At 40.2% G+C, this 12130-nt stretch overlaps 1 protein-coding gene across 1 annotated transcript in view; it reads left to right on the plus strand.

The window, feature by feature from the left end:
• Positions 1-4001: 4001 nt before the first annotated feature.
• Positions 4002-12130, plus strand: part of LOC114246292 (calcium/calmodulin-dependent protein kinase kinase 2) — a 160038-nt gene continuing 151909 nt past the window's right edge. Inside the window, exon 1 of the mRNA XM_089733804.1 lies at positions 4002-4213. Coding sequence (XP_089589930.1) covers positions 4184-4213 — 30 coding nt within the window. The 5' untranslated portion in view covers positions 4002-4183. The remainder of the gene's footprint in view (positions 4214-12130) is intronic.

A 12130-nucleotide genomic window follows, 5' to 3' on the forward strand; every position in this document is an offset into this window, starting at 1 on the left:
AGGTTCCATTTCTGCCGCAACTCGTGGGCTGCAGATTGAAAAAGAGCACCAGACGGTGTCGTTCAATTCTAATATATAAACCCGTATTTTTTATACTGCTTAGTCAAGGAAACAAATATGACATCTATCTAATGGAAAGCTGCCTACCATACAATAGATCCACCTGCGCTCGAGTGGCTGTTAGCTAATCCTACCCCTCCTGGCTGAGCTTTTGCTCGCCCACCTGTCCTGGTGAAACTGCAAAGGCCTCAAGGCCACCAGTAAACCTTCAATCATAAAAAAAGATCCACTTAAGACTTTGTGGCGGGTAGCCATCATACAACGCAAGATAATTGACAGATGCCTGAATCTCGCTTACGACATTTTCAAGATAAAGCGCATATATACAAGTTCCGAACAACAACGTTCGGACGGTCGGTCTACCGAGCAATGTCACCCGCTCGGTGGAAGATCTTCCCTTTGTCGTATATATCTCCATAAACTGGTGACCTGCGACGTGATAATCGCAACCTTCTGATTAATTATCAGCGCATCAAGAACTTCGGCTACCACAATCCCCGCATTCTCGCAAATAAAAGCAAGTCATCGACAGTCGTCCCACAGCAAGTCAGCATCGCAGCCTCAACAGGACCATCGCAGCCGACTCACCGCGCTTCCTGGCCCTACGGCACGCACCTACACTGCCTCATCGCGCAGCATTCAAGCTCAGTCTCGACTCACCGCAGACTTCGAGCAGCACTGGCGACAATCACGCATCATTCAAGCTCAGTTTCGACTCACCGCAAACTTCGAGCAGCACTGGCACTTGCAAGCTAATCTCAGCACGGACAACGATAACTAAATATGACACGACCTCCAGTCTCGGAGGGGAGTGATGTGGCGGGTAGCCATCATACAACGCAAGATATTTGACAGATACCTGAATCTCGCTTACGACATTTTCAAGATAAAGCGCATATATACAAGTTCCGAACAACAACATTCGGACCGTCGGTCTACCGAGCAATGTCACCCGCTCGGTGGAAGATCTTCCCTTTGTCGTATATATCTCCATAACTTGTTTGAAAAACAAAAAAATATATTTCAATAGTTCCAATACCTCTTCGCTTTTGCTGGACGCCCGTCCTTTCAGACAAATACTTGTTTTTTGTTTCCTTATTTATCGATGTTTTATATAAATACTCTCGTTACCATCCTTCGTATATTGTCTATGTTTATAGATCAAAGTTTTCATGGTGTTTATTATGGTACAGGTTTATTTTATTGGACATAAACTCAGGGGCCATGGACATCATAACGTAAATATAACTTGATATGAGACTGAAATTTATAATATGGTTTTATTGCGGTTATGGGCTGTTTCACTATTCAAAGACAATTGGCTTGCGGACAAAACTGTCGGAACATCTTTATCCGCATAAGCTTGTAGAGACAAAAAAAACTTAAATTTCTAAAACTAAGTAACAGACTTAAAAGTATTTAGTTCGAATGAGTGCGCCATCTCAAATTTTAACTCAAAGCTAATTGAATAGAAAGCTCACTCAGAGCTTAACTCATAATGACATTACATTCAATTAACCCAAAGTGCCCATCATTGCTTATTAATTTATGTACTAATTAATATTACGTGAGAGAGAGTGAGAGTCGGCGATTATAATAGGTATAAGTATTGTCGATTAAGTAAAAGCTACTTATAGAATTGACACAAAATTCAACTCTATTGTACGTAGGAACTTAAACAAAGACACTCAAACTTCAAAGAGCAAGCCAGACAGAGCATTAAAAACAACTTTTTTGGAAAAAAACATGATCCGAGTTGGGATTTTGGGCCAAGGCAATACAGTGTTGTCATCGCTTCTTAATATGTGAGCAAAGTTTCAAGTTAAACAGACTTCTTGAAGTCAGTGAATACATTGATAAATTTAGATACAGCTAAGAAAAACATATTAAAATTGGTAAATACACAGTTTATATGTGTACTTAATGCGAGTTGTTTAACGCTCTCGATAGCGTAAAAGTTAACTCATATATGTATGCAGGCTGGTTCTGGCCCAGCGGGGTATCCCGGAACACCAGCGGCACCGCCCGGGCGGCCTGGTAGGGCCGCCGTGCCGCGGAGACCGACGTCGTTGGTCGTCGACTATCGCCTCGACGACCCGTCGGTCGGGCGTCCTCGGGGTGGCGCCGCGTGTCTGGTTGTAGTGTTGACCGCGGGAACCCCCCTACTCTGAACGGGTTCTGACCCCGGACGGAGATCGGACGTCGGGTGTAAGAGTGCAGGGGAGTCGTTTAGTGGGTGGGCCCTAAAATCCTTGGGCCCGCGATCTGCTCTCAACACCTGCAGATCGTTGAGTCTCACATACCCCGCGCGCCCCCGAGGCGCGGGGACCTCGTAGGAGGTTCGGCCCCCGGCCCGAAAAAAAATAATAATAATATATGTATGCAGTTGGAACAGCGCCCCTAGCGGTAAACGTAGGCAAACGTTCCAACTCCATACAAATTTGAGTTAACTTTTACGCTATCGAGAACGTTAAAAAACTCGCACTAAGTACACTGGTATCAAGGGACGCGGGAGGTGCTCTTCAGCGTATACGAGTATACGGAGTTCATTTATGAATTTATTTATTGAAAAGTAATTTTAAAGTAAGTAGTAATAAAATTACATCAGCTTAAAATGGAGAACGCTCAACGCCTGTCTGCCACCTGTCTGCAACGCATAATGCGCTACTTTGGTCACGTTGCCCGCAGAGGTGTAGACAACTTGGAACGTCTGATGGTCACTGGAAAAGTAGAAGGAAAACGTCCTAGAGGCCGGAGCCCCAAACGTTGGTCCGACCAGATCTCCGAGCAAACCAGCGGACCACTTAGCGCTGCACTATACCAGGCAACTGACCGGAACCGATGGAGGCTGACAGCCGACAAGTTAAAACGGAGTCACGATTCTCAGCAATGAGGGAGCGATGGAGAAGAACAAGAAGAATAAAATTACAAGTGCCTTTTAATTACGAGCTCTCTCTGCGTCCAAAATGAAGACGTATATGCAGAAATTATATTAAAGCTCAACTTTAAACATAAATCTATAATTGACAGTAGACGGGAGAGTTTGGGCCCGGATATAAAGTTAAAAATATCGAACATCAAACAATTGTGACTTAATATCCAAAATTTGATATTGCGCGGTGAATTTTTTAAACTGTTTATTATTCCCGCTGATTCTTACTAATCATTTTTAGTGTGTAGAGTTCATCTTTAATAGCTGGACGATTTTTCGGATATCCGATCAGCTCTACATACTTTTTACTAGCTGTTAGTGCACTAGTTGATATCACTGTCCATTCCATTTCTGCCACAAAGTAATCAAGCACTCCAAATTACAATACTCACAGGTGGTGGTGAAGCTGTGATGCGTTTCAGTTTGAAGGGTAGGGCAGCCGTTGTAACTATACTGAGACCTTAATACTCATATCTCAAAATAGGTGGCGGCATTTACGTTGTAGATGTATATTGGCTCCAGTAACCATTTCACACCAGGTGGGCTGTGAGCTCGTCCACCCTAAGCTCGTCCGCCTCTAAGAAATTAAAAAAAGGAACTTTTCTATTGTGAAATTGTTTAGCATATGAGTGAGCATAGAAGCGTCTTTCCTGGGAAATCTAGAGGGCCATCTAATGCCACAACATTCTGTTCACTCATTCAGGGTGTCAGAAAGTCCCCAACGAGCTTTCAAGCTCTCTTCTAAGCCATTATCTCTCCATCCTTCCACGCAACTAAGCAATAAAAAACCTATCAAATAGGCACTTTATCGTAAGCAAAACTGTGATTTAACTCAAGGTCGATGACAGTCGTGTTCTGAGTACCTTTGGTGTCCATTGACCGCTTGATACGGAGTAAGAATCCATTACGCCTCATTCTCATTCATGGGTGTTCTAGTATCGTTGGAAACAAAACGTAAAAGGTTGCCATGGCAACGCGGCAGCGCGCGCACCCAGTTCCCCCCAAACACCGGAGGCGACTGGTCGTCATTCGGGCTCCAAACAATATTCCAAATGTAAACATTCGGAAATCGCGAAATTTTGTTACGAAAATTTTTCATGCGAGTGTTCGTGACGTTTGTAAATTATTTCGACAATTTATTGTTTTGTTTTGTTTCGGTGTTGTCGGCGCGCGTGTTATGATCCCTGAAACATGTCAGAACGAAAAAGCGGAGGAGGGGCGGTGAGTGTTTCAAAAAAAAAATTGTACAAAATTTAAGTTAATACAGAATTAGGTCAATTTTTACTCTCAGCTAATTTATTCCATCGTTGTAAAGTTACTCTACTCTCATAAAATAATTCAGTATCATACGTATTTTTTAAAGACGAAACCTTCATCGCTTGAGATTTGAATTTCAACATTCTATAGAACTTCTCAATTTAAAGCTAGAAGAATACAAGCCGATAGCAACTATCAGGTAACGGTAATCTTAAGAACAATGATGAAACTGAAGCTTTTTATACTTATCATAAGTTAATACATACTATATGATTTTTTTTTGTGCCCTCATCAAAAACATCAAGAAATACTTTTTTATTTCAATTTCCTGAACGGATATTAAGTGGATCTGGTATTGAATCTTTGTTGCAGCTCATAAAAACGGCACGTACGCAGTCAACTACCTTGAGAATACGAAGTTAGAGTCTTAACTAACTACTATGTTAACTGTTTAAAGTTGAGTTTTAACATAATTTCTCCATATACATCTTCACTTTGGACGCAGATAGAGCTCGTAATTAAAAGGCACTTGTAAGAAAATTACTTTTAAATAAATAAATTCATCAGTCAACTCGCGGATGAGCGCCTACCGCGTCACTTGATACCAGTGTGCTTAGTGGGACTTTTCAGATCGGCATACACAAATGCTTCACGCCAGAAATATGTAGAGCTTTGTCCACTATGATAGCTATTTGTTTAGGTTTACAATACGCACTTCCATCGCTAAATTAGGGATGGGATAGAAAATTAAATGTGGAAACGACGGGGAAACTGCTAAAGCTAACTAGATAAGAAAATATAGCAGTAGTTAGAGATTGTAGAGATTGTATATCCGTCTCGTGAATAGCCGGATAAGCTATTATCAGCTATTATCTTCTGGCCTCTAAAAACAATCACATTTCCTCGTCTATGTCCATGAATTGATTAGCTGTTGCACGCGACGGTTTGAGTGAAAAAGCTCTTTGAATCTAGCTAGCTTCACTCTCCGAAGCCAATGTTTACGTTATTATAAGCCACCGATAAGCTATCGACGTAGCGTATTCAAGGGCCGTGATATCAATACTCCATCGATGTATCGCAAGTGACAGTCATGGCGAGTAAATAGAATTTTAAAATAACGTCGGATATGATTTTTCGAACGAAGAAAGACCAGCTTTGTGAATAAACTGGGATTTTAAATTTAATATATTCGCGATTCGCATAGTATACCATAATCAATACGATCCGATACTGCTATTTGCCACCATTCTGATTGTTTCTGACAAGAAACTATACTTGTAACTTTAGAACTTATATCTCAAGGTGGGTGGCGCATTTACGTTGTGAATGTCTATGGGCTCCAGTAACCACTTAACACCAGGTGGGCTGTGAGCTCGTCTACCCATCTAAGCAATAAAAAAATAGAAACCTGACAAGAACCATACGTTCCGATTTGAAATAGAGTATAATTCAACATATAGTATGAGTATAGTTCAATATAATTAATTGTGACTTTAAGCGCGTGTCTCAAGTCCGGCGGCTCTGTTGCAGCAATATTGTCCATGGACTCCAGTAATCATTAACACTACAATATTAGATATATAGATCATGCGTTTTCTGACCATTTACATATATAGATGAAAAAAAAAAAAATTAGCCCATAGACACAGTCCAATGACTTTCAGATCTTCTCAGTGGGTCGCGTTTCTGTAGTAGATTCTGCGTTGCACTTGACAGGGCTACTGTTAGCAAAATCTCTCAGGTTGAGCCCGTGAGCTCACCTACCTGTCCAGGTGTAGCTGGAATAGCCTATTAAGCTATCAGCGAACAAGTAGGGGAAAAAAAATGTGTGGTGTCGTGAGACACCGGATAGGAACGAAGTTTCTTATTATAAGAATTTTAATTTTAAGTTCTATTCGAGGTATAAAGAAAATAAAACTGGAGGTTTCGCAACAACCCACGATCATTCTGTAACGTGCAAACTTATTGTGGTACACTTCATTCACGGTTGTTTGCATAAGAGTTGGTGTATTGCGCAAACGAACGCTCTGAGATCGTGGTTAATGAATTATAAAAAAAGATGTTATTTTTTGTACGTTATTACAAAGTTAAGTTGTACATTGTGTGCATTACTACATAGTATAAAACAAAGTCGTTTTCTCTATATCTGTCTGTCCCTATGTATGCTTAAATCATTAAAACTACGCAACGGATTTTGATGCGGTTTTTTTTAATAGATAGAGTGATTGAAGAGGAAGGTTTATATGTATAATAACATCCATTAAACAGTGGAGAAATCAATAATAAATTACAGTTTCCGAAGCGAAGCGAGGGCGGGTCGCTAGTTACTAATAAAAATCTTACGCTAGGGTCGTTTTTTTCCCGGTTAGGGTACCCCTCCGCATCGTCCCATAAGGAATTTCGTTAAAAAAAAAACAATAGTTGCCAGTCCAGCGCTTTGAGCCTGAATTCTATTTTCTATTACTCTATTTTCCAGATCAATTTTGAAAGAAAGCAACCGTTAAATTACTTTTCAAAAAGATTCAAGATACATTTAATTAAAACAGATCTTTTATGAAACGTTCGATTTTCTGCTTACGCTGTAACATAACGCTCCGGTTTGAATTTGAATGAAACATTGTTAAGTAGAGAATGCAATTTGTAAGGGAATATTCTGTTCTAGCTTGAATTGCAACGTAAGTTATTTTTAGCACATAATGAGAATTATTTTTCTCGAAACAATGAAGCGAGACTGATTTTGATTAGTTTTAGTAATGCACTAAACATAATAATATCACTTACTAGCAGCCCACTCTGGCTCCGCTCGGGTCTTTAACAAAAATTTCAACGATATTTGACATTGTTTTATTTTTTTAAATAAATGAATACATATTAATTTTTACTGGTGGTAGGGCCTCTTGTGAGTCCGCGCGGGAAGGTATCACCGACCTGCCTATTTCTGCCGTGAAGCAGTAATGCGTTTTGTTTTGAAGGGTAGAACAGCCGTTGTAACTATACTGAGACCTTAGAACTGATATCTCAAGGTGGGTGGCGCATTTACGTTGTAGATGTCTAAGGGCTCCCGTAACCATTTAACACCAAGTGGGCTGTGAGCTCGTCCGTCCGTCTAAACAATAAAAAATAAATTGCTGCATAACTATAATAGTTAGACATACGCTGTCGCGACACTTTTTGTAAATAATAATGTGTTCTACAAAGTCGTAGTACATTATTTTATTCTATCATCAATAGTTTTCGCAGGGCACGCGATGTAAAGAATATTTTAGGTAATTCTTTTACCCTTTACATTATTGGAGTTATAGTAAGGATCGCTAATTTAAAAAAAAAAAAAATAGCCTATGTCACTCGGGAGTAGTGTAGCTTCAAAATACTGAAATAATTTTTCAAATCGGTTCAATAGTTTCGGAGCCTATTCAATACAAACAAACAAACAAATCTTTCCTCTTTATAACATTATCCTCTTTATAATATTATATATAGTATAGAATATAGATAAATCTTTATACTAGTTATTGGATCGTGTTAAGATTTGTTTATAATTAAAAAAAAATATACGGCTTACATGGAACGCCTGAAGTTATTAAATTATTACATTAAAAGTGGGATAAAAATTCTTAAAGATATATGTATTTTTTTTTAATATTCCTTCCTCAGCAGCGCATTTTTAGGATTTTCTTGTGTGACGTCAGACACATACACATTACAAGTACTTCCAGATACTGAATTACAAAAATTGTAATGAATTGTTTTGCTTCCAAACGGGATGCCCAGCCCTGTAGCGCACTAGTCAAGGTCACCAATCAATGGAACGAATCAAGTTCGTCGGATTGTTTTTCGATAAATGTCGAAAACTACATAGGTCTGTGGTTTGGGAAGGTACAGCTCGATGGCGTACCCACGTCCTTAGTAATTGCACTCACTCACTTGATACCTCATAATACGTTAATAATTACTGGTGGTAGGACGTCTTGTGAGTCCGCGCGGGTAGGTATCAACCTGCCTATTTCTGCCGTGAAGCAGCAATGCGTTCCGGTTTGAAGGTTGGGACCTATGCTATATGGGACTATATGGGAGCCGTTGTAACTGTACTGAGACCTTAGAACTGATATCTCAAGGTGGGTGGCGCATTTACGTCGTAGATGTATATGGGCTTCAGTAACCACTTAACACCAGGTGGGCTGTGAGCTCGTCCACCAATCTAAGCAATAAAAAAAAGACTTAAGAAACTTCACACTGGTGACTCTATTAATGTTTTTTTTTTGTTATTGTCCTTGTAGGCAGACGAGCATACGACCCACCTGATGGTGAGTGGTTACCGTCGCTCATGGATTTCAGCAATGCCAGTCGCAGAGCCAAGTCGCTGCCTACCGTTAAGTACTCTCCACAAGCCTCGTTTGAAGAAGGATATGTCATAGCGCTCGGGAAACACCGTGGAGGGGCGCTCAAATAATAATAATAAAGACATCTTAAAAGCACCTTCGAGTTAGGTTGGTGCGATAAATGCAAACGCTATTGGATCTGGTGGAACTGAAGAGACCCCCTGGGTAGCAACAATCCCTCTCCATCTTAAAATAAACTTTTTTCTTGAGCCAGGGACCGAACTTCCTCCAAGGTTCCTGCGCCTAAGTAGCGCGTAGGGATATTTGGGACTTTATGGGCTAATATGCTTAAGAGCCCCTGAACGACGCAAATGCACTCTCCCGGACATCGGATCTCCGTTAAAAGGTTCCTTACCATGCCCGGGTAAAGCTCCTGGGTCAATTAACCCATAGACTCAGTCCACTGAGTTTCTCGCCGGATCTTCTCAATGGGTCGCGTTTCCGATCCGGTGGTAGATTCTGCGTAGCACTGCTCTTGCTAGAGCCAGTGTTAGTAACACTCCCGGTTTGAGCCCCGTGAGCTCACCTACTAGCTCGGTGAACTTAGAATAACTAAGAATAATAAGAGGTTACTAAAGTAGGTAGGAAAAAAAAGTAGACATATACTCCATACACGCTTACATGTGTGTACATTATGTACAATAGAAATTGAATTACGAATTCATTTGAACACGAAAGTTGTTAACGCAATTTAAGCTCAAAAGCTCCGGATGTTAATTCGTACAGCAGAAAGTTCGTTATATGTCTAAGTTCAGGCGTTATTAATATTTTATTCGTTTATCATCTTTTTTTGTATTATTGCATCGGTGAATAAGCTCACGATAAAACTGGTATTAAGTGATTCGGGTCATCACAATCACAATTGGCCCAGCCACCAGTTGTGTTATACTGAATAATTGTTATTAACTAAGTAATTACATTCTCATCTCTGTGTAAAACTATTTATTAAAACGATTGGATTGAAACGCTATCATAGTTTATTTCTGTGCGGTCATCTGGAAGAGATTATTAAAAACGGTAAGGCCACCGAATCTATGACATGCAGTTATTTTCAATTTAAGTTTTGATATCAGATATATTGCAGTCCTTCTCCTGCTCTATTACGTCAAAAATAGGAAGAGACCAGAACATACAGCCACAGAAACAGTTTTTTATACAGTGGTTTTTACGGATGTTTCGTTATAACTACTGAACCACGCATTCGATTGACTTGAAACTTGGTATCCATGTAGAAAATACATGTACTTAATGGATAGGCTAATATTTATATGAGTGTTGGACTCCCTATACCAGTTGCGGGGGCGTTAATGATGAGAATCTTTGTGGGGGTGAGAAATAATAATGTTAATTTGAAATACCCAGCGAAGCAGACGGGGTACAGCTAGTTAAATAAATAAAACTATTATAGCAATCAATTGACAAATGTCAAATATGACAGGTAGCACGTAAACGAGAATTATTAATCAATCAATCAATGCGATTAAAATTTATCCAGTATGACCGGAAACCCGGATATATTACAGCCGGTTCAACCCTATCTTGTTGTCAAATGCAGTTGTTGCAATGATTTAAAATATTTTAGGGGTGAGCCGCAGTGAAAAATGATTTTTTTCCCTACCTATGCTGATAGCCTTGAGAGGCTATTTCAGCTTCACCCTAACGTGTGTAGGTGAGCTCACGGGGCTCAAACCGGAGTGTTGCTAACACTGACCCTAGCAAGATCAGTGCTTCACAGAATCTACCACCGGATCGGAAACGCGACCCGCTGAGGAGATCCGGCGAGAAACTCAGTGGTCTGTGTCTATTAATTAATTCGCTCGTCGAGCCCTTCGTCGAATGCGACGGGTTCGACGAGGACGGTGACCGGAAAAATGAATTAAGTTATGATATTTCCACCACAAGATCCTATAAGACATGGAATATAAAAACGTATTTCATTCCAATTCCGAATGGGCAATACTGTCTTTATTTCAGTAGCTTTTTATTGGTTCCGTGGCTTCGGGAGCCGCGCCCTCTGTGTACACGAATGAATTGGAATTTGCGGATTCAGTTTTCAATCACTTGCACGTCGCTTGATTAATGTGTAGTTCTTTATACGTATTAAGAACCTATTGTTTTATAACAATTCGTAGCTGCAAGCCGTTATTTTGACAGAAACATTCCGCGGTGAAGGAATAACATCTTGGTATAAAAATCAAACCAGCAAAACTAACTAGTCAGGTCATAAGTATTGTCACACAGTAAAAACTTTTCTTTTAGAATGCTGGCCATAAAAAAGTTTATTGAATTCGAATTTCGAATTGTTCATGAAAATAAAAATGTATACTTTTAGAATTTTCCTCATTTTTAAATATGGAGTGGACGCTTAAAGAAGACCGTGTTGCAGTTATTGCGTTGCATCGTTGCGGTTACGCGCCAATTCAAATTTTTAACATACTGAAAAAATTGAATATAACCAAAAGATTCGTTTATCGTACCATCAAACGATACAATGAAGACTCTAGTGTAGATGACAGGTCAAGAAGTGGTCGCCCTCGGTCTGTTAGGACTCCAGCAGTGATAAAAGCTGTGAAGGCGCGAATTCAAAGAAATCCCAAACGTAAGCAGAAACTGTTGGCCCTTCAGATGGGGTTAAGCAGAACCACGGTGAAAAGGGTATTAAATGAAGACTTAGGGCTTCGGGTATATCGAAGAAAAACAGGACATCGTTTGAATGCTCGTCTAATGGACCTGAGACTGAAGAGATGCCGCGCTTTGTTGAAGCGGTACGCGGGAAAAAAATATCGGGAAATTCTTTTTTCGGATGAAAAAATTTTTACCGTAGAAGAGAGCTACAACAAACAAAATGATAAGGTGTACGCACACAGTAGTGAAGAAGCGAGCAACCGTATTCCGCGTGTCCGACGAGGTCATTTTCCATCCTCGCTCATGGTATGGTTGGGAGTTTCTTATTGGGGCTTAATAGAGGTACATTTTTGTGAGAAAGGTGTAAAAACGAATGCAGTTGTGTATCAAAATACAGTCCTGACGAACCATGTGGAACCTGTTTCTCATACCATATTCAATAACAGGCACTGGGTATTCCAACAAGATTCGGCGCCAGCTCATAGAGCGAAGAGCACACAAAACTGGCTGGCGGCGCGTGAAATCGACTTCATCCGGCACGAAGACTGGCCCTCCTCCAGTCCAGATTTGAATCCGTTAGATTACAAGATATGGCAACACTTGGAGGAAAAGGCGTGCTCAAAACCTCATCCCTATTTGGAGTCACTCAAGACATCCTTGATTAAGGCAGCCGCCGATATTGACATGGACCTCGTTCGTGCTGCGATAGACGACTGGCCGCGCAGATTGAAAGCCTGTATTCAAAATCACGGAGGTCATTTTGAATAAACTTTAGTGTCATAAGAATTTATGTTTTGTTAAGTTCATTTTGGTATATGAATGGTTACATAATGAATAAACTTGTTTCAATTATTTTACATTAAACATGTGACAGAAT

This window comes from Bombyx mandarina, chromosome 16, assembly GCF_030267445.1.
Source record: "Bombyx mandarina strain Sakado chromosome 16, ASM3026744v2".
NCBI classification, from domain to species: Eukaryota; Metazoa; Arthropoda; class Insecta; order Lepidoptera; family Bombycidae; genus Bombyx; species Bombyx mandarina.